The 25,415-nt window shown below is 38.3% G+C and overlaps 1 protein-coding gene across 5 annotated transcripts in view; it reads left to right on the top strand.

The window, feature by feature from the left end:
• FGD5 (FYVE, RhoGEF and PH domain containing 5) overlaps positions 1 to 23,158 on the top strand; it is a 177,627-nt gene extending 154,469 nt beyond the window's left edge. For 3 of the 5 annotated variants that reach the window (XM_060766238.2, XM_067463499.1, XM_060766236.2), the window contains exons 13-21: positions 6,826 to 6,909; positions 9,029 to 9,108; positions 15,123 to 15,222; positions 15,954 to 16,091; positions 16,848 to 16,980; positions 17,861 to 17,991; positions 19,097 to 19,225; positions 19,518 to 19,666; positions 20,437 to 23,158. In XM_060766238.2, coding sequence (XP_060622221.2) covers positions 6,826 to 6,909; positions 9,029 to 9,108; positions 15,123 to 15,222; positions 15,954 to 16,091; positions 16,848 to 16,980; positions 17,861 to 17,991; positions 19,097 to 19,225; positions 19,518 to 19,666; positions 20,437 to 20,473 — 981 coding nt within the window. In that variant the 3' untranslated portion in view covers positions 20,474 to 23,158. The remainder of the gene's footprint in view (positions 1 to 6,825; positions 6,910 to 9,028; positions 9,109 to 15,122; positions 15,223 to 15,953; positions 16,092 to 16,847; positions 16,981 to 17,860; positions 17,992 to 19,096; positions 19,226 to 19,517; positions 19,667 to 20,436) is intronic. The other 2 variants (XM_060766237.2, XM_067463500.1) reach the window with 2 other exon arrangements.
• Positions 23,159 to 25,415: the final 2,257 nt, after the last annotated feature.

Genomic DNA, 25,415 nt, shown 5'->3' with positions numbered 1-25,415 from the left:
ATATTACCAGTGTAACTTGTTGACAAATAAAATCAAATCTCCAATATCGGTAGTGCCATGGACATAACTATAAGTTATGAATCAATAACTGCAATATAGAATGTCCATTTTGGCTCTTTTAAAATTCGAATGAAAATCTGAACTGGATTAACCATCCCAATTGACACGGAAGATAGCACTGCCACTAAGCAAGGTCTAGAAGTCTAGGCATTTGGGTGTTCAGGGAAAAGGATATTAGATTGTAAGATATGCCAGCAAATGTCTAGATATAATCAGATATTGCCATGGAAGAGATTAAATCCCTTCCCAGCCCTGCCAACAACTGACAGCCAAATGTCATCGCAAGAACTAAAATTTGAGCTCAAGTTTGGGCAGCATTCTTCATTCCCCAAGTAATGGACCAGAGTGAAGTCAATGGCTTCCAATGCTCACAGACCTACCCTAGAAGATAGCCAGATCTTCTGAATTATCCGCTTCTTAGGAAGTTCTAGAAAATGATGCTGTTGCTTGTAGGAGGAGGAAGCCGCCAGTCATAGCCTGGCTGCTTTCTTCACTCCCCCTCTGGCTCTGTGCTTGCAAGGCACAAATGAGGCATTCCTGGCACATAGAAATCAAGGGCTTGCATCAGAGGTGCATGCATGCATTACATAGCTGTAGCATGAGTAGCATTTCCGCAGTGCTATTGTTTAGCGTCAGACTGAAGCACCGTGAAAAAGTCAGTATGTTCACTTAGAGGGAAGACTTCTGAGTTAAGCAAGACTCATTTCCTTTTTAAAATGCATAGAACTGCACAGAAAAGACATTCAAGCCTCCTCATGTGGAAGGATGGCGGTTGTTTACAGAAGAAAAGACAGCTATTGTTTTTATGGTTGTTGTTAAGCTAGACAGAATGGTCACTGAGCAGAGGGATCATGCAGCACCTAAAAGATTAAGTGAGAGAACTAAACTTTTCAGTGCCTTCTGAAGTTATATGCTCTGTGTTTTTGTGGTAAGACAGTTTAGCAAATTCAACAGCTGTTTCTCATGGATCTCCGAAACAAGGATCAGACATCTCTGTAAAAAGATGTTGGGCTCAGGAAACAGGCAGGCGCCCAGTAAAAGAGAGCAAACATCCTGCCAGGATACAGCATAACCAACAAGACGAGACAACTGTGTTATTATGAAGTATATTGAACCTCCCCACCCTAACACAGGATTTTCCACACATTATCATTAATGCAGGGTAAAGGTTGCCACATTTGCAGTTGCAGACCAAAAAATCCGAGTTTAATTTCGTAAAGTCCATAGCAGAGGCTAGAAATGGAAATGGAGATGGTTTGGGATGATACAAATCAGACATTTGTTACTGTCATTATGTCACTGCTACTATAATTTTAAAGAGCCAGTATATGGAATTAGTTTTAATATTTAAATTGGAAAGTGCTATTGTACTTTTAAAGGTTGTATATTATTTGATGTCATGCCCTATTCAGCTAATGCAGGATATCTCAAATTTCAGTGCTCTTATGGAAGTATCTCCTCTGAAAAAGGAGACACTGAAATCCCTTGCACACATCCCTGTATTCCAGAATATCAAGGCAGAAAATCCCACATTAGCTGAGTGTGGATTTGGAGAACCCAGTTCAAAGCAGATAATATGGGATTTTCTGCCTTATTTATTTATTTATTTATTTATTTATTTATTTATCATGTCAGGAGCGAACCAAACAGTTGTATTATATGTTTTTTAAAAATCCTGGGATATGGGGCTGTGTAGAATGGCCCAAAGCAAAACAGCAAGTATATTTGTATGCGGTCATGTTACAGAGTAGATGGCAGGGTTAATCATTTCGCATGTTGATATTCATGAACTGGATGCTTCCTGACAGTTTGATACACAGTATACCTGTTCCAGAGCCTAGTTTCTGTTTGTGTTATCTCATTTTAGAGAACATTCAGCTAAGCTACAGGAACCAATGCCTACCCATCTGTTTTCCACTACACCATGGGCTCATAAGCACTTCTGCCAAGTTATAGAACAGAAGAGTTAAATGAAAAGTCATTGGGTTGCTCCGTTTAGAAGGTTGCAGGGACATTAAAACTTGTAGAACCATTGCTTAATGCTACAATTGCTTAATGGTATCATGAAAGCATTGTATCTTCAGATCCTACATTTCCAGTTTTAAAAAGTCCTGGTAGTTGGAGATGGGAAATGTTTTGAAAAATGTATTGTTGAAGGCTTTAATGGCTGGAATCACTGGGTTGCTGTAATTTTTTTGAGCTGTACCGCCATGTTCCAGAAGCATTCTCTCCTGACGTTTCACCTGCATCTATGGCAGGCATTCTCAGAGGATGCTTGCCATAGATGCAGGTGAAACGTCAGGAGAGAATGCTTCTGGAACATGACTATACAGCCTGAAAAACTTACAGCAACCCAGTTTTGAAAAAATATGGCTAGTAAGTCAGTTCAACCTGGTATAAGATATTTCCCTCCATTTTAAAGTTTCCAATAAACCCTACTTAATGAAACATCTGAAAAAAGGGCTGGTATTAGCTCTCATTATCATTATTTAAAATGGAAGCCAGGCGGCTTACTCAACTTTCCATTTTATGATGATTCAGCAAACACTGATCACCAACTTGAACACTATCTTGGTCAACCTAGTGGCCATTGTAGAGAACTCACTGTCTGTCACCAATAAATATTTGAATGTTGATATCAATAAATATGTAAGGGGAAAGAAGAGAGTGCGTTTAAGCACCTTTTTATTATATCTGTTTGTATGAGGTTTTACTTTTTAAATGTCTGTATGTGTTACTTTAATGTGTACTGTAACTTGTCTTCAGCTCCAAATAATCTTCAGCCATCTTCCTTGGAGTAAATCTTCATTTCAGTAACTTGACACCAGTCTTTAATGTAGTAATTGAACAAAGTAATGTTTATTTATGGCTTCTCAGGCACATAAAGCGCAATGGTTACACAGTATTTTTCTTCACTGCACTTATTGGATATTGTTACATTCAGCTTTTACTATCATGAATAAATAAAACTGTCACTATATGACATTCCAAATGGCTTATCTTATGCAAACTTGGTTTGGCAACTTTCCTCACTTTAAAATATAATTATTTTTCAGTCTCCTGACTGGGTAAATTATATCTTATACGAATAGTTTCTTCTTTATATCAATAGTTTAACTGTAAACTTATTCTCAAAGAACACTTTTCTCCTCGGTCTCACTGACTGATGACTTATATTCAGAGTATCCTTTTGTTTACTTCAGTTCTACCACTGAAGACACAATCCTATACTGGGATTTAATTCTCCTAGCTCACAGGCTAGATTCTAATTCAAAATGGTTCCTTTAACACTTTAATTATCAAGGCTGAAGACTTTAACTTAGAATAAGAACCTCCTCACTCCAGTTCTCACGAAGCCAGAGACATCTTCCCTTTAGCTAAAGACTGGCTCATCTTCTAAAATGTCCACTCTCCTCCTTTCAGTTAGTTCCACCCCTTTTTCCTCCTAGCTGTTCTGAAATGGATACATTTCTACTGCAGGGGCTTCGCTACTATAGCAACGCATCAACCAATCAGCTGTAGCTGACTCTGCCCTGCGCTTGCCATATACCAGCATTAATAAACACATTCAAAACTTACATTATAATTAGTTATTCGGTACATCATGCTCCATGGGAAGCAATAGTGCACTATCAATTAGCTGACATGCTATAATTTCCAGAGGCTCTGAAACAAGATGGCAGTTGGTCTGATGAAGCTTTGATATTACCAACACCAGTGTAGTCTCACTAAATACAGTTCTTTATGCAGACATCCAAACCCGGCATGATTTTTTAGTTTCATTATTTCCTCCACTTCCCAGCAGGATGAACCATTCTAATTTCAATGTCATGGTGGCAAGTCATGACTAGTGAGAATTCAGAAGTGATTATATAGACACATTTCCTTAAATCTAAAGGCAAAACAGATGGGAAATAACTATAATGGGCAATTAACAAACACAACCACTATTAATGTTTAATAAAACCAAGGGGTACTAATCGTGGCTACCATAGCAACAGTGCACTACCGTGGCTTCCTTAATCATCACCAACCATAGAATATCTTCAGCTTTATGAAAATATTCCTTATAAATAAAATAAGGAGGATTGATACAGAAGAAGTACAGAAGTTCATGCTGGGAAGAGACTGACATTATCTCACATGTTCTGATTTTTTGGTTGGTGGGGTGCCCTTCATTAGCTGTTTTTTCTGTAGCTCTGAATGACTTCAAACTATCTGGTTGCATTAAGAGCAAAGAAAAGGTCTGACCTCTCCTGTAATTAAATGAACTTTCAGTATTCAAAGGATGCAGTGCAACCTAATTCTCTGCTATGTTTTCTACTCTGGAACCTACTTTATTTTAGTGGCTCAATTACTAGCTGCATGAATCAAGAGTACTTTTGTGGCCAGATAATAAAATGTACATTTCTTGACATTGGTTTTAATCCCTTTAAAAAAAAACACCTTTATGTTTATTGTGGTAAACTATTCTTCAACCACTGAGGTTTTCCCTGTCGTAACCTCTCCAGTTCTACAGTCTATAATGATTTTTTGTCTCTGGTTTATTCAGCCCTTGGTAAACTAGGATTCATAATGAGATCATCCCTTTGTGGGGAGTATGAGATTAATGTTGGCAGGATGGGTGATGTATGAAGCAGTAAGCAAATGATATGCAGTATAACTGCAATGCACTCTACGTGGGGTTGCCTCTGAAGACTGCTCAGAAGCTCCAGTTAGTCCAATGATCGGCATCCCGGTTGCTCACTGGAGCAGGGTACAGGGAGCGTACAACTCCTCTGTTACGCCAGCTCCACTGGCTGTCTCTTACCTTCTGAGCACAATTAAAAGTGCTGGCTTTAGCCTATAAAGCCCTAAACAGTTCCAACCCAGTTTACCTGTCCGAACGTATCTCCCTCTACGAACCACCAAGGACTTTAAGATCATCCAGGGAGGCCTTGCTCTTGGTCCCACTGCCATCACAGTTGCGTTTGGTGGGGATGAGAGACAGGGCCTTCTCTGTGGTGGCCCGTCAGCTGTGAAACTCCCTCCCTAATGAGATCAGAACTGCCCTTCCCTCCTGACTTTCCAGAAGAAACTCAAATCCTGGCTATGGGATCAAGCATTTGCACAATAGACTGATTTGATGGGGAGGATAATGTTTTTAGTGGACTGCAATGGACTCATTAGGATGATGATTTGAACTGGCAAACTCTTTTAATGTATATTTATAACTGTTTTAATTTATGCTAATTGTATTTATGTTATTTTTTATGGTGTCAGCATTGAATAGTGTCTGTGGGTAGCTGTCCTGAGTCTGTTTTCAGAGGTTGAGAAGGACAGGATATAAATGTTCCAAATAAATAAATATGTTTTATAGTTTACTGTTTTTATCTATTGTTACATGCTATTTTAGTTATGTGATTTATTTAATATCTTGTGAGGCACTGAATTTTGCCATTTACTCTGTTGTGAACCGCTTTGATTCCCCCCCCCCCCCCCCGGGTGTGTGTGAGAGAGAGAAAAGTAGTATATACATGAAATAAAGAAATACGCAAAACTTGCACAAGAAACTACTGCTAACCTTGTCATATAGAAATTCTGTTGAAAGTTTTTTAAAGAAGGTATTTGGCATATAGACTCTATACTGTAGCAAAGTCTCAGAACTGATATTGGAAAAATTTGCAGAGATCAGGACCAGTGTGAGATATGGATAGAGGCTATTGCTGATGCTTGGATCATGCCAGCTCTCTACAGATGTTTTATACTGTAAGGTTACTTCTGACTTATATCAACCCATTAATATGAAAAAATAAGTCTTAATATTTTGTTTCCTAACACTTGAAATAGGCTTTCTTAGAAAAGAAGATTCTTTCCACTTATGGTCTTTGTTCATGCAGATTTCCTTTGCAAAAACGGATTTTTTTCTTCTTCACAGATAACATGTTTTGTGGCAGAAAATATGTATTCACCTCAAAAAACCTATATTTTTGTGAAAAATGCAATGGTTCTTCCATAGGAAACTGTGGAAGGGTTTGTACAGAAAGCTGTACAAAAATGCAATACTGCTTTCATTGCTTCATTGAAGTCATCTGTTTACTGTGGTCCTTCAAGTTGTTTCCGACTTATGGCAACCTTGAGGCAAACTTATGATGGGGTTTCCTCAGCAAGATTTTTTTAGATGAGTTTGTCATTGCTTTTACAAAGCAGCCCACTTGACCAAGATAGCCAACATGGTGTAGTTGGTTTGGGTGTTGGACAATTCAACACTCTCTCAGCCTCGAAGGAAGACACAGCACCACATTGGCATTTTCTCAATGTAGAAAGTAATACAGTGTGACCTAGAGAAATGTTACTTATTGTTTAAGGGATTCTGGGACATGTAGTCCAAAACATTTTAAAACTCTGCAGATAACAAAATGCCAAATGTTAGAAGAAAGATGGCTTGATCATAGTCATTAATATGCGCCATCATAGCAATATAAACTGATATTCTGGAACTGCCCTTAGTGTACTTAACTCACTCACTGGTGGCCTATATGCAAATTCTTGATTAATGTGGGCTAGATTACAACGTGAGCAGACAGTGAAGCAATAACTTCCACTGCATCAAATGCCAAGTTCTGCCCAGATTCACTCAACCTTCCATGTGGTCCTTATGGAATTTAGAAATCAGCTCATGCTACACTTACAAACCAGATTGCAAACCTTGTACTGAACCTAAAGTCCAGTGGGACCTGTAAAGGGATATTGCAAGTAATTGATTTTGTCTTTCTCTTCGTACAGATGAATGATGTTCTACTGTATACATATCCACAGAAGGATGGGAAATACCGCCTTAAGAACACATTGGCTGTGTCTGGCATGAGGGTAACATCAACTTACTACTACTACTACTAATAATAATAATAATAATAATACTTTATTTATACCCCGCCACCATCTCCCCAAGGGGACTCGAGGTGGCTTACATGAGGCCAAGCACAACAATTACATCAAAGCAAATATACAACATAAAATAATACATCAATAAAATAAAATGAAAATAATGAAAAACAATACAAAATAAACACTTTCTTTTGTTTAGCTGGAACCCCTTTAGTTCTCTTTATTTAGATGGAACAGGAATATTTTATCTCCCACATTCCCTTTCCTTCTTACAGGAAAAAACTGGAAAATTTAGAGTGCCTCCAGATGAGAAAAAAATCTCAACCAATTTCAAGACCTTCCCATTCTTTTTTTTCACCAGCATATTAAATGCATCCAATCTCTTTCTTGAAATGTCACAAGTTTTCTTTCCTTCTCCCAGTGATCACGTCACATTAAATCTTATGCAATATTTCAAAAACAAACTTTCTCTTAATTTCTACTGAGCCATTAGTATTACTACTATGGTATGATGATAATGTTAATGTAATAGTCAAAGTGCTAAAAGTGCTTTAACAATCTTTTTTGTAAGGTATGCCTTCAAATAATTTCTGATTTTTGGGGTTTTCTGGATTCACCTAATGGGTTTCCATTGGTTGATAGGAAGTCATAGTCCAATGCTCAAACCACTGCACTATATATTAATTAAACATTATGATCACTTTATTTTAGTCCTAGCATTCCTGTCTCCCTCACTTGATCTCTGTTGAGTCTGTCTTCCAAAAATAATGGATATCTTTACCGCTTTTGTGGTGGTAGAACCATGTAGGCAAGGACAAATACATTTCATTTACAAAACATATGGGGTTAAGCTAAGCCATCCTGAAGAGCTGGGATGCAAAGCCTTTGGAATGCCCAGGAAATACTTCAGAATGAAGAAAATCTCATATGGATCTCCAAAATAAACTCCGTCGATACAGGGGTAAAACCAAGGTCTTCCAGAGACTTTCACCCCATATGGAAACACTCATATAAAAGCACAGGAATTTGAAACCCATTTCACAAGGAATGAGCAAGAATATTGGTAAACTCCTGAAGAAGAGACAGTGTGGAAAAATTGTTAGTAATAATGAAGAATGGAAATGAAAAACAGGTGTTCTATCCAATCAGAATTCTTTGTATTATGAGCTGCAGGTTGGATTGAGACTACAGTATGAGAAAGAAACTCTCAGAAATATCACTGTACCCCATTGGCCAGTTGTACCTGGCAAAATAAGAAAAAAATAATTTCAATAGGAAATATTACTTAGACCACTGTGAGTTAATGTTTTAATACGACTCTTGCCAGTAGCCCAGCTAAGCTGATTGATCCCAGTAAATCTAATTCACACAGAGAATTTGGGCAAAGAGATATACAAATATCACAATATGTTCAATAACTGTTTGTAGAATTGGCCACTATGACTTAGTATAATGGTGCATCATATTTATTTATTTATTTATTTATTTATTTTTGTTGTATTTATATACTGCTTTTCTTACCCCAGGAGAGTGATAAAATAAAATAGATAACTATATAAATAAAAGGCAGTCATTCCAAAGTGAGAAAAAGTTAAGGCACTTGGACACTTCATCCATTACAAAAATTGGTTCTCTGCAAAGTTAAGCTTCTGGGAAAAGAGAGAAAGAGATTTAAGGGAAAGTTTGGAAATCTAGGAAGAAAGGAATGACAGGGGAATTTTTGAAACCTAAAAGAACATATCTGAAGGGCTAGTGAGGTCTGCCTTCAAGGACATCCTTGAGTAGAAACTGGAAAGCCATCTGTTTAGGATGCTCTAGGTATGGATTTTATGCATGAAGCAAAGATTGGGGTCAATGCATTTATGAGCCTCCCTTTCCCCGGTCGCATGGACCTTAGACATAAAAGTTTTTTGCACAGAAAATAAGTTCATTCTCTAGGATTCCATATATTCATGGAGTTTGGAAATTTCCTTAGAAGTGAACTGCAAAAGTCACTATATTGCTACAAGTCCATGGAAGGAAGGCTGTGAGTGGTTGTATTTTCTGGATATTGATGGTTTAACTTGCTTGCTTGCTTCATACAAATGTCTTTTGTTCTTAGGTTAGCCGTCCAATGACAGAAAAAGCCCAAAATGTCCTGAAGATTGAATATGCTGAAAATTGCCTAATCTTATCAGCAAGGTAGGTGATATCATACCCCTATTCATTTTGAAATATTGAATTTCCAGACAGAGCAATTGCTCCCCAAGAACAAATTGGTATCTCACTATTTTTAAACTCCATTAATATCCATGGTGTTGCAACAGATAATGGCCAAGTGTTTGACTATAAAGAAGGCATTCATTTAAATGTATGGCTCAGAAGACTCAACTATCTCAATGCTTCTAATGAGCCAAAACACATCGGAAGATCCCAGACACAGACAAAACAGCAGAAAATCTATTTCTAATAGACTCCTGGTCTATGTCTTGATCTTTTGTAACTTTTTCCTGTCACGCTTTGCCTGCTTCATTTCTTATAACTTCACTTGACAAGTCATGTCCCTGAGGTAACTGGAGGACTAATGAAAAGCAGTAATTAGCCAATTCTCCTCAGTGAGTTTAAAGGCATTTAATAGCACTTAAACGACAGAGGAAAGATTAAAACATTCCTGACAATATAATGGCAGCTCATTTGACAAGAACCCTTCCTCATGAATTAACAACTATCATGAGCAAAAAAAAAATACATTTGAAAGTGCAGGGTTGTTGGCGCCATGAATGGAATCATGCTGGTATGACTGCTTCTGGGACAAATGCAGAAACGTTGGGTTCCTGGGAAAATTATAATCCTATTGCCTACTTACTAGCAATAGTTCCCTCAATTGGAAATAAGCCCCCACAGTTTATTCAAAGGGGTTTTCTTACTTACATTCTTCCATAGTGTATATCTCATGCCAATTGTATGAATAGCTACCCTGAGTCACTGGCTAGAGTTCATGGACATCAGCAGTCATTAAGCCAGTGGTTCCCAACCTGTGTTCCATGGACCACCAGTGGTCCCCAAGAACGAAAATATGGTCCATAGCCTCACTATTGCTAACACAATCACCTCGAAACCACATGGCAATGGGAGCGACTGGTCTCACAAAAACCTCTTATAGTGCCAAGGCAACGGGGATGTCAGGAGGGGAGAAGCTGACTACCCACGAAAGCTTACTATTATCATATCAGCTCTAGATTATTAAATATGGGTTTCTGTGGGCAAGCAGATGGTGACTACTGGATGGCATATGTTCTGTATCAGAAACTAGAGCTGATGTGGTCTATCCAATTCATTTTTCTGAATCAGCACCTCAAATAACCGAACCAAATGTAAAGTTGGCCAAAAACTGATTTGCAACACTTTCGGTACTAATGTTGGAGAGTGGTCCCTGGTCAAAGTGGTCCCTGGTCAAAAAAAGTTGGGAATCCCTGCATTAAATGAACATAGACTACCATGGGAGAGAGAACCATGTGACTCCTTTCCAAGCCTGCAACAAAGACAGAGGAACAAAACTGGGCAGTTCCGTGGGACTCATTTGCCTCTTCTATGTGTTCCACTATAACATGCCCCTTGAGGGCATCATCCTGAGTGAGTCTTTGACCCTGATCCAAATAAGTGGTTGCTGCTAGTCAGAAAGCATACAGCAGAAGGGGTATTACATGTTATGGGGAAACAGGTGGAAGAATTGCCTTTGGGACTGTTCAGTTTGGCAGCAATTTGTTTCTTGTAACGTGTTCAATTTTCAACCTGCCATGTGCCCTGTTCACTGGACTATTCCGTTTGCGTAATCATTTCCCCTTTGCATCATTAGCTGTGGTTGTATTCTGCACAACAAGGAATTAAATTCTTGTAGGTTAAAAGAGTGCTTGGTTGTGTTATTAAAAAAACAATCAGTAGCTCTCAAGAGAATTCTTATGAGGCAGAAACCAGTAGGAAGCAAATGTTGAAATTAGGCACTTTGCGTGCTGTTGAAAATGACTGGTATAGTTTTAATGGAAAGGTCTTAGGAATGCATATTAAAAACAGCTTTTTAAAAACAACTTTTTCTCCTGAAATGCATTGGAAAGTCATTTGTAGACTGAGCTGACGGTATATCGAAGACTCCTAATAGTCACCAGCTCTGACTTGCTATTTTGGTAGCTGGCCACAGAATTAGGTCTTTTGCGGAATGTGAATGAGAGGCTTTGTACTTAGTCAGCCCATCAGACCCAGTATCACGGCCAGGCACTGCTCTGTAACCACAGGACTTCAGATAGAGGTCATTCAAATTGTCTTCAGGCTGCTGTGACATTCAGTTCTTTAACTGGGTCCCCTTCATGGCTCATTCCCAAGCTGTAATGATATCTCCCTAGTCCCAGCTGCTGTGAAGTTGTAGTCTGGCTCCCCATTTCTATTTAGTGCATATACACATAATTAAGAACAAAAGCAATAACAGGCTGCCCCAAAGTGAGAGCAAGAGGCTATCCAAAGCTGTTTGTGAGAGATGCTGTGGTGTAGTTTTGGAGGCTTTGTTGTACATATGTGCAGAGCCATCCAGTGTCCATCTTTAACTGCTGCATTCCCTTCTTCATGCAGTGGTCACTTTATGTAGAAGATATTACCAAGTGGAAGTCATGTTTTTATTTCTACTTTTGTGAAATATCACCATTTTTGGTATGCATCCCTTATCTGTAATTCTGAATTCTGAAATATTCCAAAATCTAAAATTGTACATATGAGTTGCTGAGATAGTGACATCTTTGCTTTTTGATGGTTGGATGTACACAAACTTTGTTTCGTGCACAAAATTGTTAAAAATATTGTGTATAAAATTGCTTTCAGATAATGTGAATAAGATATATGTGAAAAATAAATTGCATGTTTGGACTTGGGTCCCATTCGCATGATATTTCATTATGTATATGCAAATATTCCATATTTTTAAAAATATGAAATACCTCTGGCCCCAAACATTTTAGATAAGGGAAACTCAGCCTGTATGACCACATGTAGCCAAATGGGTCAAAAAACATGTGAAAAGGTTCTGTTGGAGACCAGGCTTTTTTTAGGGGGGGGGGGAAGGGGCATCTTTGATTAACTTTTCTTGGCAATTTTCCTTTGAAACATAACCATTGACTTTTGGAACCTTTCCACTTTTTCAAAACCAGTTGTTCAAATACATTGAATTCTGTGGCACATTATCCATATTTCATTTCATATCTCTTCCCCTTTCTTGCCTCTCAGAGTTCACAGTCATGGCTATGCTTACATAAGTGAACACATAAATGATAAATTGTATATATGTCATTCCTAAATGACATATATACAATTTGTATATATGTAGCTAACGTTTATTTCATGTATGGCAGGATTTTGCTATACATGAAATACAGGAAGTGAATCTCCTTCTGGCATATAAGTGCATCTTACAGATAGCTCAGGATTTCCTCTGTTACATGCTAGTTAAACAGTCAATAAAGACATATGATTCAAGTCAGAAATGTGGGCAGCACTTATATGTGAGAGTAGCTTTTTCAAATTGAAACTATCTTGCAAATATGGACAGAGGAGTAAAAAAGAGAAGAGTGTGAAAAATAAATAACACTAGAAGTCTTGGACACAAGGTGATGTACAGAATCTCATTACAGCTGTGCCTTTGGGTCTTCTTTTTGCCAGCAGGGCCATTGAGCTTTATAGCAGCTGATGTTTTTCACAGTTAAGTGCCCACTCTTGGAGGTATGGGGATTCAGACTCAGCTAAGCATCATTGATCAGCTCTTCCTTTTCTACTACAAAAGACATATTAGTGTCAAATACCTTTGTTTAGTTCCTCTCCCTTACTGATATTCTTCAAACTAATATATCCAATATTCCTTTATCTATTTCCAAACAATTTCAGGGTTACTCACTCCACAAGGTGTGAGTCCTGTTTCATTGAAACCCAAGTTACTGGAACAAGTGTGAAAAAATAATGGAGTTTTGTGATCTAAGCAAGAATTCGGTGCAGTCTGGCTTTAGGCCGGGACATGGAACTGAAACAGTCTTGGTCGCCTTAGTAGATGATCTTCGCCAGGAACTAGACAGGGGGAGTGTGTCCCTGTTGGTTCTGCTGGACCTCTCAGCGACCTTTGATACCATCGACCACGGTATCCTATTGGGACGCCTCGCGGGAATGGGCCTTGGAGGCGCTGTTTTGCAGTGGCTCCGGTCCTTCCTAGAGGGTCATTCTCAGAAGGTGTTATTGGGAGACACCTGTTCTGCCCCACCACCATTGTCTTGTGGGGTTCAATATTGTCTCCCATGTTGTTTAACATCTACATGAAGCCGCTGGGAGAGATCATCCAGAGTTTCGGGGTACGATGTCATCTGTACGTGGATGATGTCCAACTCTGTCACTCCTTTCCACCTGCTTCTAAGGAGGCTGTTCAGGTCCTGAACCGGTGCTTGGCCGCTGTAACGGTCTGGATGAGGGCAAACAAATTGAAATTGAATCCAGGCAAGACAGAGGTACTCCTGGTCAGTCGTAAGGCCGAACAGGGCATAGGGTTACAGCCTGTGTTGGATGGGGTCACATTCCCCTGAAGACACAGGTTCGCAGTCTGGGTGTGATCTTGGACTCATTGCTGAGCCTGGTTACATCCCGTTTAGACTACTGCAACGCTCTCTATGTGGGGTTGCCTCTGAAGACTGCTCGGAAGCTTCAAATGGTCCAACGATCGGCAGCCAGGATGCTAACAGAAGCGGCACTCAGGGAGCACACAACTCCTCTGCTGCGCCAGCTCCACTGGCTGCCAATTTGCCCAGGCACAATTCAAAGTGCTGACTTTAGCCTTTAAAGCCCTAAACGGTTCTGGCCCGACCTACCTGTCCGAACGCATCTCCTCCTATGAAGCAGTTAGGACATTAAGATTGTCTGGGGAAGCCCTGCTCTCAGTCCCGCCGGCTTCACAAGCACGCCTGGCGGGGACGAGAGACAGGGCCTTCTCAGTGGTGACCCCTCGGCTGTGGAACGCCCTCCCTACAGACATCAGATCGGCACCCTCTCTATTGGCATTCCGGAAGAGTGTGAAGACCTGACTTTTCGAACAGGCTTTCAACTAAGCAGTGCAATTGATTGATTATTGCAATGGAATAATGGACAATGAGTTCGGATGCTGATTCTATTGATGAGACGTGATGGATAGTTATAGTGCTGTACTGTTGTATTGATATTTTGGTGTTAATTAATTGATACTGCTGTTTTAATTGATTAATGATTTTGTATTGTGTTGTTGAAACTGGTTGTTAACCGCTCTGAGTCGCCTGAGGGCTGAGAAGAGCGGTATACAAATGAAGCAAATAAATAAATAAGAAAGCAGAGAAGGCATGAGATCTCTCATTAGATCTCCCTTGAGTTTTAAAAATTGTACACCCACTGAGCCTATAACAGGCAAATGCATCTGTGTGGACCTGGTGGGAAAATTTGGATTGGAGCCATGACACTGGAGGAAGGAAAGTAAAGCTATACCTATACATGGTTTGTTGTGCTCTCAAACTATCAATTCCTACCATAGCCATGACCTTCAAAAGCTACTGTTTGCTTTTTATGGTATTCATTCAGCAAGAGGTCTGTTTGGATCAATGGCCTGACAAACACACAAAAAAGTTGTTGTTGTTGTTGTTGTTGTTGTTATTATTATTATTATTATTATTATTATTATTATTATTATCTTTGTCCCCCACCTTTCTCCATATGGAGATTCAAGGTGGCTAACAATTCCACAACTAAGTCATAGTTTAAAAAGTGCAATACAAAAATTTAAAAACAAAAAAATTAATACAGTATGGATTAAGGTTTTAAAAACAGATTAAAAGATAATAAATAATTAAAACTCACATTTCCCCTCTGAATCCCACCCACACTTCCCCAGCAGCATGCCCCTTATTCTTTCCCAAATGCCTGCTGGCAGAAAGTTCTAATAAGCATGGTCTGTTTTAGGTTGTAGTAGGGCAACAGTGACCTCTAATGCCCAGTCTGCAAAAATGGTTTTCATGTTTCTTTTTTTTTGGTTTTGTTTTACTAAATTCATAATTTCCCTGTCAAAAGGTACGTTGACTAATTGCTGTGAATTTAGAAGTTGCATTGAATCTCCATACTCATCAAAAAGAAACAGCAAGGCCTGACTGTGGGAATCTCTGCTTTTTTCTCCACAGCTCATGCTCTGAAAGGGATGAATGGTACAACTGTATCAGCAGAAGCATCCCCGATGACTACAGGGCTCACAGTGCAGCTGGATTTCACAACAGTGTTGAAGTAAGAGCTGATCCCAGCTGGTTTGCTGGATGTATTTGAATAGATTTAAGAATAGGAGTCCCCTGCGGCCAGGCATTTTGATGGGTTTTTTTTCTTTATGTAAATTCATCCGCCAAAGGTAGACAACAAAGGTTATCAGAACACATGTGTTTAATATTCATAGTGCTGAGGCTGCTAGTGGTAGAATTTTCTAGGTTTTTTTCCCCCTCAAGCATTATGATGTAGAGGATCCAGGTGCTTTACTGGAATCAAAACACTTATTTGGGTTACACTGATGGGTTAAGGATATTATTGAGGATAAACGGCATGGTCTTTGAATCCCAGCAACCCTTGTTGGCTATACCTTACTTTATATGTTAATATTTATATTAAAGGCATTAAAAGGACATTGCACCATAATGGTATGAAATGAGCAGTAGCATAAAAGAATAAATTGAACGTCTCTGAAACATAAAGCAATTCATGAACTTCTATAGAACAAATGAACATGCAAAGTACTGCCTTGGAGAAAAATAGTGCTCCCCTCTGTGTTCACTGCAAGTGAGAACAAGAAGCATGAGCCATCTGATCAGGTGACCCATGCATTATATGTCTCAAATTATTTATACTGAATAATGAAAGGTGTTAGGCTATCATTTAATCCTACTGGACACGCCCAGCACAAACCTATAGCTAATTTCATTCAAGAGTACCAAGAATCAGCTCTTCAGATGTCCACCTTTTATTTTCAGCTGAGAGAAAGACTGGGAATTTCCTTAGGAGAGAGGCCTCCAACCTTGGTACCTGTGTCTCACGTCATGATGTGCATGAACTGTGGCTGTGACTTTAAGCTCACACTGAGGCGTCATCATTGCCATGCATGTGGAAAGGTAAACATCTTATCAAAGAAGGATGATTTTCAGCTTCCTTAGCAAGAGAGCCAGATGTTCCTTCTTCTATGAAAAAGTTTTGTAATGAGAAAATAATTCAGTTTTCAGACAGAGTTTCATAAAAAATATTGCATTCTGCTGTATTCATATAATGTGAGCTACCAGGAGAACTAGCAGGTGAGGGACAACAAGATGCTGTCCTTCTCTCTCATGGAGAAGCTGAGTAGTCTGCAAATTAAGTCTCAGTTCAGAACTGGAAAAGGAATTTGCTTTTCCTTGGCACCTGAAGGCAGTGAGCCACTTTGAAAATTGAGGCAAACTTTTGGCTCGCACAAGCCTCATTCTGCTTAATGTATCCGTCCTGGTCAGATATGGAGTGACTGTCCATGATTCATACCTACGATGCTTTAAAGAGACCCACAAATAGACTAATCTCTGTCACATTGCTGGTGTTGTCTTACTGCATCCATTTTGGAAGATGTTGTTCTAAAAGAATAGCTTGGATGATGAGATCTGTTAAGGATGGCAAACAGTTATACTAAAATAGAATAAAACTGACTTAGTTCACTGTGTGATTTGTTCTAAGGCTTATCCTCTTACAAGTATTTGTTGGGCTGAAAGTTTATTTGGTTCATCAAGATTGTGTGTGATTAGTTCTGCTCTGTGACTGGACTGAAAGCTTACTAGTCACTTTGCTTGTTATCTTATTTGCTCACCTGAATGAAGATTTGGTGTATTCCCCTTTTGCTTTTATAGATTATTTGCCGAAATTGTTCCAGAAATAAGTATCCTTTGAAGTATCTCAAAGACCGACTAGCAAAAGTTTGTGATGGCTGTTACACAGAACTGAAGAGGAGAGGTGAGTCCTCTCCATCCCTTCATTTAAAGCGTGAGTGCACCAAGTTTTTGCTTTCAACATTCTCATTTACTGTTAGTTGGAAGCAGGGACTGCCCACAAATGCATGGGAATACATACTTATTACACATATGCACATGCAGCTGGGTTGGCAGGTGGATTTCTCATCTAGTAGGAGGCATGGTATCCATATATGGGGTGAAACAGGCCTATTTTAATGTAACATCGGCATAAAAACAACTTTGTTACACACTGATCAAATCAAATAGGCTTTTATGTGTAGAGTTTAAAGAACTAGTGTGGTGCTGATAGCACAGAAAGAACACTTCCCTGGAGCTGAGAGACCAAGGACCTCATTATACTATAAAATGAATCTACTTTAAATCTGGTTGATGCCTGCTGCAGAATTCTGGGGTTTGTAGTTTAGAGGAGAGCCTTCAACAGCCTCACTGAACTACAAACCATAGAATTCTGCAAGAGGCAGAAACCAGATTTAAAGTGGATTCATTCTCTAGTGCGATTAAGTAGCAACTTATCCTCACTCAGGTATTAATACCTGCTGAATGACCTTTATACTGGTAATAATTTCCCACTTTAGTGTATCTCCCAGGAGTATTATGAAAGTAAAATTATAAATACATTTGCTAGTCCCAAATACAGTAAACAATTTGAATCTGTTGTGTATTGGTTATCTTGGCACTTGAGTATATCCAATTAATTTAGCAAATCTACTTGAATTACAGTTAGCAGTTGATGGTTGCATGCTGCCAAAAATACTTTAGAAAATGGGTGGGAGGAAATTGCATGTTATCAAGAAGAATTAAATGTTTCGAGGTTGGATTAGATACTTAAATATGAAGCAAGGACAACCCCAGCACCAAATATTTTTCTGTTTTCATTTCAATTATTACAGAGCGGCCAATGAGCATGAGCTTCCCTACAAGTTCATCCAGGTTGTCGAGTGGTGCCTTCTCTTCTGTCTTCCACAATATCCACTACACATCTTTCAAAAGACAAAAGAAAATTCCCTCAGCTCTTTTGGAGGTAGGATCAAGGATGCCTGCAAAAAGGCAAGGAAACTAAAAAACGTGGGTGTCTTGCTATAAAAACAACATATTTTTATGTGTTGCAAAGCTAACATGTTCTGTACACAATTTGTGTGATGAGTATTTTGCCAGGGAATATTCTTGTATCCAAAGATTAAGTCTCTTTCTGACATAGAAATGGAAAGTGCAGAAAGGGGACAGCAGTAAAAATTCACACATTTCAATCCAAATTATTTCCTTTTTGGAAAATAATCCAAATTTAATTTACACTGCATTGTTCTCTCATCCCTGTTTTGAGGTATATTTTATTTTTCACTTAGGGAATTTTTCATTTTAAAAATCTTTGTAAATTATTCCTATGTGACCACAAGAGGTCAGCATGTACCAATCCAAATAAGGTTGTCTCATGTAAAATGAGTAGTATTTTTTTTACAATGTTTGTGTTTTAATCTGCCTCATGAGGATAGGCAGGTAACAACAGCAACAACAACAACAGCAACAACTTCTTTATTTCTGTACCCCAACTCCATCTCCCCGAACGGACTTGGGGCGGCTTACATGGGGACAAAACCGATCAACATGGTTAAAATATAGCACATTAAATAAATATAAACAACATAAAACAGAATAAAACAACATTATAAAGCAAAACATCAAACCAATAACCAATGAGCTCTGCGATAATGATAAGTTTCTGGGCACTGGGTGGACTGGTGCAATTGTGGGGATAGGGCTGATGGATAAAGTGCATAGGTCATATGGCAGCAGTAGTGATAGAGGGCAGTATAAGATAGAGCATTATAACTTTGGGTACAGAACAATAATAAAGTATGAGGACAAGCTTTTGGATCCTAGTTGGGGCAAAGCTATCTGGAAAATTATCTAGTCAAAAGTACAGCGGAAAGGTAAGAAATAACATTATTATTTATTATTATGATTATAGTACTGAGCCTCAAACAAAAAGATACCTTGTGCATGTTGTATGCTGTATTTAAAGTACAGTGTGTTTTGGTGTAATTGTACAATTAAATGTACAGTTAAATATATGCCTCCATTCCAAGGCATTTGTTTTGATGAGATGTTTGGCTCTCATTTGCTTCCAGGTAGCAGCTTCAGGAGAGGGATCTTCTATCAGTGGCTATCTCAGCAGATGCAAGCGGGGGAAAAGGCACTGGAAGAAGCTGTGGTTTGTTATCAAAGGCAAAGTGCTCTACACCTATACTGCCAATGAGGTAAGCAAGATCTTTTGGACAACTATTCACAGACTTAAGTTATAAGGTATATAGACCTGTGTATTTGGCACACCAAAAACATCTGGTATTAATCCCCAAAATAATTTGGTTATTAGAAATTTCCAAGACACTATGCACACCTTTGTTGTTATTCCATCGGTAGTGAGATCAGGTACAGGAATCATGCCAACCTGCATAGTGGAATCCTTCCTCTCTCTCTTCCAGAAAACTTAGATCCTTCCAAACAGACCTCCCTCTAAAGTCCCATTTTCCCCTTCTGCACTGATTTCAGGATAAAGTCGCCACAGAGAGCATGCCTTTGCTGGGTTTCACAATAGCCCCAGAAAAGGATGACAGGAATACGGATGCAGTTTTCCACCTTTACCACAAGCAAACTCTGTTTTATAGCTTCCGAGCAGAGGATAACAATTCAGCACAGAGGTATTGGGTGTTCACCTGCCCGTAATAACATACTAACCACTGAAAAGGTGCTTGCAATGCTTCTCGCTCATCTAATGTGCTCCCTACCTTTCAAAAACTCTTTGAATGCTGCTGAACAGTCATAACTGCTTTTTGCGTAAACTCTGCTTAGTACCACTCTGATGTATACAATGCAACAAGCATTAACACAGTAATATAATTTGCTCGGCCATGGCAAGACATGTGGGTGGTTTTTGTTGCTCCAAATAAAATAGGGGAGTTTTGTGATGATAAACTGCTGGTGCTGGATTTGCCAATCACATTTTGAAAATAGAGTGTGCCCCATTTTTCACCTGCACAGAATAGATTTTAAAAATATAATAAACACTCTGATTCATTGTATTAATGGAAGCTAATATCAATGTAAGTCTGCATTTGGACTAAGATTTGGATTGGGCCAAAGGCATTTATAAGAAACAGGTCTGCAATATAGTCCTATATAAGTGTAGGACTGCAACCTGAAATTTAGTTATATTCATTTGTATGCATATTGGTATCTACAGTAAATGACAGTGGATGGAATGCAAAGTTGGGAGGATATTTGGCTTTCCAGCCTCAGCATAAAAGGCCAATGGTAAAAAAGGTTCATATTCCCACAATCCTCAAATACCGCTACTTATTTTTTTTTTAAAAAGACCCACAAAGGTTAAGCGTGTCATCATTTTAATAGTGATATGGGTCTAATTAGAAATATGTTATAAAACATAACCATTTATTTTCTTTCTTTCTAGATGGATTGAAGCTATGGAGGAAGCTTCTGTATTATAGCATTATCTAAGAGGACTTTGAACACATTTATATTTGCAACAGCACTCTTCTATTGGAAGAAACAATGTATATATCCCAATACTGGAAGAGACTTTGTACAAGACTTTTTTTTGCTTTTGTCCAGCTTATTTCTTGCAGGTGGAAACTTCTTTTAAAAGGAGTATTTATGGCCCCTTTTCTATCTCTGCAAGTTCATCCTTCATCATACTTCACACCTTTGCAATACAGCTGCATCATATTTTGAAGATCTAGAATCAGTGTTTGTATTCCCCCCCCCCCCATGCTTTTTAGTGTACTATCGATTATTTTTTCTCCATCATGAAAATAGTTTCCATTTCTTCTTGCCTACAGAGATCTGGGCTGACATACCACTATTCTGTTTACATTGGTCAGATGAAGCTGTTTTAGCTGTTGCCACAGCAAATGTTTTTAAAAATAAACCAGTAATGAAATGACAAGAATCCAATATAGTAACTCAACTCTAATTTTCATAAATAACAGCAAGAGTTTACTTTCTTGCCAAGTTCACTAATGCACTGTAAAATCCATTTCTTTTGCTTATGATGATGCCTCAACATCTACCCCAAAGAATATTGATTATAAACCTTGGCATAACCTGTTTGGAACTGATTTGTATATTATTATATTATAATAGTTGAAAAAATGAGTTTTTTAAAACCTTGCAATTCTAATGACGAAAAATCGTTTCTTAAGTGAAAGCTGGTGTGGTTGGTACCCAACTCCCATTTGACTGTATTGGCCATGGACTGATGTTCTTGGCCAGATGTTCTCAAAAGTTCTTCCAAGAGTCAAGCAATCTGCTACATACTTCAATTAAGTGACTCAGCGTGTTTGCTTAAACACATCCAGTTGAAAGCCGACGGCAGGGATTCAAGAGCAGTTGGCCCAACTGGGTAAATTTGTCAAGAGTTAAAGCTACAAAACATATATGAGTTTTGACAAAGGCTTTCATGGCCAGAATCACTGGGTTGTTGTAGGTTTTTTGGGTCATTATGTTCCTCCCAGGATACATGTTCTCACAATGTATGAGTGGGGATTAAAAATAATGAAAGTTGGATTATGGGATGGCACATCATCTACATCAGGAAAGGACTGAAGATCCATCTCGAAAGTTATGAAGTGTCACAAATCCAGGTAACAGGGCCAGTTGAACCATTTTTTTTAAATCCCTGTTTGTTTAGAAAATCCCCGTAGTTTTAATTTTTTAAACACGGTTGCCCAGCCAAACATTTGGTGTACTTGTTAGTGCCAATAAGAATATACCAAATCAATAGGGATTTACATAAATATTAACTATTGGTGGGCATGTGGGCAAATTCCTGTTGTGGTTTCTAGTTTCCTCGGGTATGTATCTAGTCTGGGAAGCGATTTAAAGCTAATATCACTCCTGGAAGTTGGTTTTACACTAAGGGACATTGCTGGCATCAGGATGAACTTGGGGGAGTTTTCCTACCATTGATTTGGATTGACCATTGAGCAGCTTATTTCCTGGTCTAGATCAGTTGGGATTACAACTAATTTCAGACCTAGAAGTCCATTAGCTGAATTTTGACTATTTATTTTACAGAGGAAGTCCTTATCAGGTTTGTGAAAGTTTTTAAAAATTGTACTCTTCTTCCTTTGGAACCATCTTGCCTGAAACATGTTTTATAACCCACTAAAGAAAGAAAAATCCACTAAAGCAGTGACTTTAATGCTCCAATACCATGCCGCCAATGATTGTTTAAGATAACATGTTCATTACATGTATGCGTTACAGCGTCAATACTACTGCATTATTAACAGACCTGTAGTGATGGGACTTGCAAGGCCTTTAGGCATAGAAATCTGATGAAGACTCAGACCTCAGTAGCAATGACCCCTTACAGCACCTGAACTCAATAGAATACACTACCTTTCAGTGAAAAAGAGTTTCATTTCTTTTTTAAATTATATTTGAAATGTCATATGTACAGTTAAATACATTTGTGAAATAACCTTAGTGTTTATATTGTGTGCCATGTACTGCTAATTAAAGTTCTGACAGGGTTAGATCTAAGGTGATGAAATGAAACATTCAGTTTGCTTCCTTTCAACAATATATATGGCTTAGGGAAACATTTTAAACAAAAATTACTTTTTTAAAAAACCAACAGATTTTCCATTTGAGGAAACCAAGGTGGTGTGCAAAGATGAAATATGAGGACACAATTTCCATATTTTCTTACAATTTTCAACATTTATTCATGTTTCAGGTTATAAATTTGGCCTTGGTAAAATCACATAGAAGCAGCAGGAGGGAATAGGCAAAAATGCACTCGTAAGAACAGAGTTTTAAATGCAACAAGAAACTCAATAATGAAACTGCAATCCTCTTGCCACTTACCTGACAGTAAGCCCCATAATTCAATTAAACTTACAGTAGATGTGTTTAGGACTGCACTGTAAGCGAGGCTTAAAAAGATATGCATTACAAAATAAACACTATAATGATATTTTGGTGCTGGCATTTAATTGCTCTTGTATTAAATTTACAGAAAAACGGACTACTACTCAAAATATTGTTGTAAAATATAATTATTCATTTGTTTTAAGAAACATGAAAGAATAAAAAACAAAACTATACAAGTTTGTTACTGTTTCTTCTTGGTTTTGGTTTTGGCATCAATAGTATGCATGTTAGTCCTGCACATATCAAGCCACAGTTATTTTGACATTAATCACAAGCTCTTTAGGAAAATGCCTTATAATAATAACAATAATAATAATAATAATGATTTTTAAAAAAATTTATTTGTATCCCACCCTATCTCTCCAACATGGCAACAGGCAAGCATTCAATGCCTATATAAACAAAAAACTATAAAATGTAAACAAAAGACAAACATTGTACAGTAATTTAAACAGTTGCATTAAATAATTATCATTAAAAGCAATTAAATCTGGAATCCAGGAAGAAGCTAGAATAGTGATTGAGAATGGGAACATATGAGTGCAATTAGGATTTATATAAGACAAAATTGTATATTTCTCAATTAGCCACTTCAGGTTGCAATGCTTCACCTTCTGCAATCACACCTGCTTACTGAGGAAAATAATAGCTTCCTGGCGGTAGTATGAAGGACTTTCATCTAGGCCTTCACAATCTGCTGCATGTTAGAGATGATCTGTTGCAAGCCATAGAATTCATGTAATGGAAAATGTCAACTCATAGTAGCGTGGTAGAGGTATAACCATCTCAGAACAGATATTCCAAGAAAGTCTCGTGATAGGGTCACCATAAATCAGAAACAACTTGAAGGCATGCACAAAAACAAAACATCAATGTTAAGACACATGAACATTGCTTAAAAGTGTTGGTTTTAAACAAAACCAATGTTACTGTGTTAATGTCTGCCTTTGTGGTTTGAGCTCTGCATACCTAATGGAAATCCCATACCATGTCTAAGCCTTATGTTGAATTCCCCTGTGTTACAACTGACTCATGGGTTAAAAAGATTCCTGTGAGAAACGGGAATTCAAAGTTTATCTAAAGCAGGTGTGGGCAAAGGATGGTCCTCTAGATGCGGTACTCCTTATCACTGGCTGTCTAGGCTAGTTAGTGCTACTACTGGGATTTATAGTACAACTAGGTTTCACTTTGCCCACTGGTGATTTAGAGGTTGTTCTACAAAATATCCATCTGGGTGTTCCTTCTAAGGGTCAGGAAGTCACATGTTTATTTTTGTTTTTCCTGATTTTATTTTGGAGATCCAAGCGTATTTTGTTTATCACAGAATATTTTGCTAGTTCCCTATACAGTTCCCTTGGTTTATTTTAATCTAGGATAAATACAGAAAAAAAGAAAAAGAAAATCTGAAACTTCAGTTTTGTGTGCTCTTTGATAGTATGGGAATTTCAAAAGGTCATTGCCTCATAGAGATATGCCCCATTGCAACCACTTGCCTTAATATATATTGAAACTCTGCTAAAGCACAGTTCATAGTTTGGCAGCAATCACAACTCCACCAAGATAGCTGTGACTATTGCTCTGAAAGTACCGCAGATTTCCATCCTTACGAGGGCTTTAAAAGCTCTTAAATCAGAGCGCGCACACACACAACTGGAAGCAGCACAATGAAATCACAGGCGTCCCTCCCCTCCCCATTTATTCTGATTTTACTCAAACATGGCAAATAAAAATTGTTTACATTTTTAATATTTTTGGCATTATTTCAATATATATTATATATGCATAAATGATAATTGGTCAAAATTTTGAAACCTGACAATTTCAAAACACAATCAATTAAAGTGTAGTGCCATCTTAAATACTAAGAACTCTATTGTGATGTAATTGTTCATGGACTAGAGCTGCTCACGTTGTTGTTTATTTGTGTTCAGTCGCTTCTGACTCTTTGTGACCTCATGGACAAGCCCATGCCAGAGCTCCCTGTCAGCCGTGGTCACCCCCAGCTCCTTCAGAGTCGAGCCTTAGGTTGGTTCAATATAAATAAATTCATGTTCATAGCAATATATCTAGCCATGTGTACAGAGACAACATAAATGTAACAGAACACAATTCAGACCATAAGGCCAAATCAAAACTTGTGATGGGACTAGCAAACTGGCCTTTCTCTACACATCCCTCTGCAAACCTCCAACCTCTATCAACAAAACCACCTTTGTTCTGGAGGAGCTCTCCAAGCTGGTCTAACAAGAGAAGATAAAAATGCAATGAGTGTCTGCATATGACAGTAGTCCATCATTGACTCCAAATGTCAGCCCAGGTAGATGTGGTCAATAATGTTTATTATCAGCTTTGGCCAATCCGCCAGCTGCAGCCCTTCCTAGACTTGGAGGACCTGAAGACGGTAGTGCATGTGCTGATAATTTCAAGATTGGACTTCTGCAATTGAGAAACCTCAGTACCAAGTTCAAAAACTCCAGCTGGTTCAAAACA

Source organism: Anolis sagrei, chromosome 2 (assembly GCF_037176765.1).
Source record: "Anolis sagrei isolate rAnoSag1 chromosome 2, rAnoSag1.mat, whole genome shotgun sequence".
Classification (NCBI taxonomy): Eukaryota; Metazoa; Chordata; class Lepidosauria; order Squamata; family Dactyloidae; genus Anolis; species Anolis sagrei.
The sequence above is the reverse complement of the archived record's forward strand: the minus strand, read 5'-3'. Positions and strand labels throughout refer to the sequence as shown.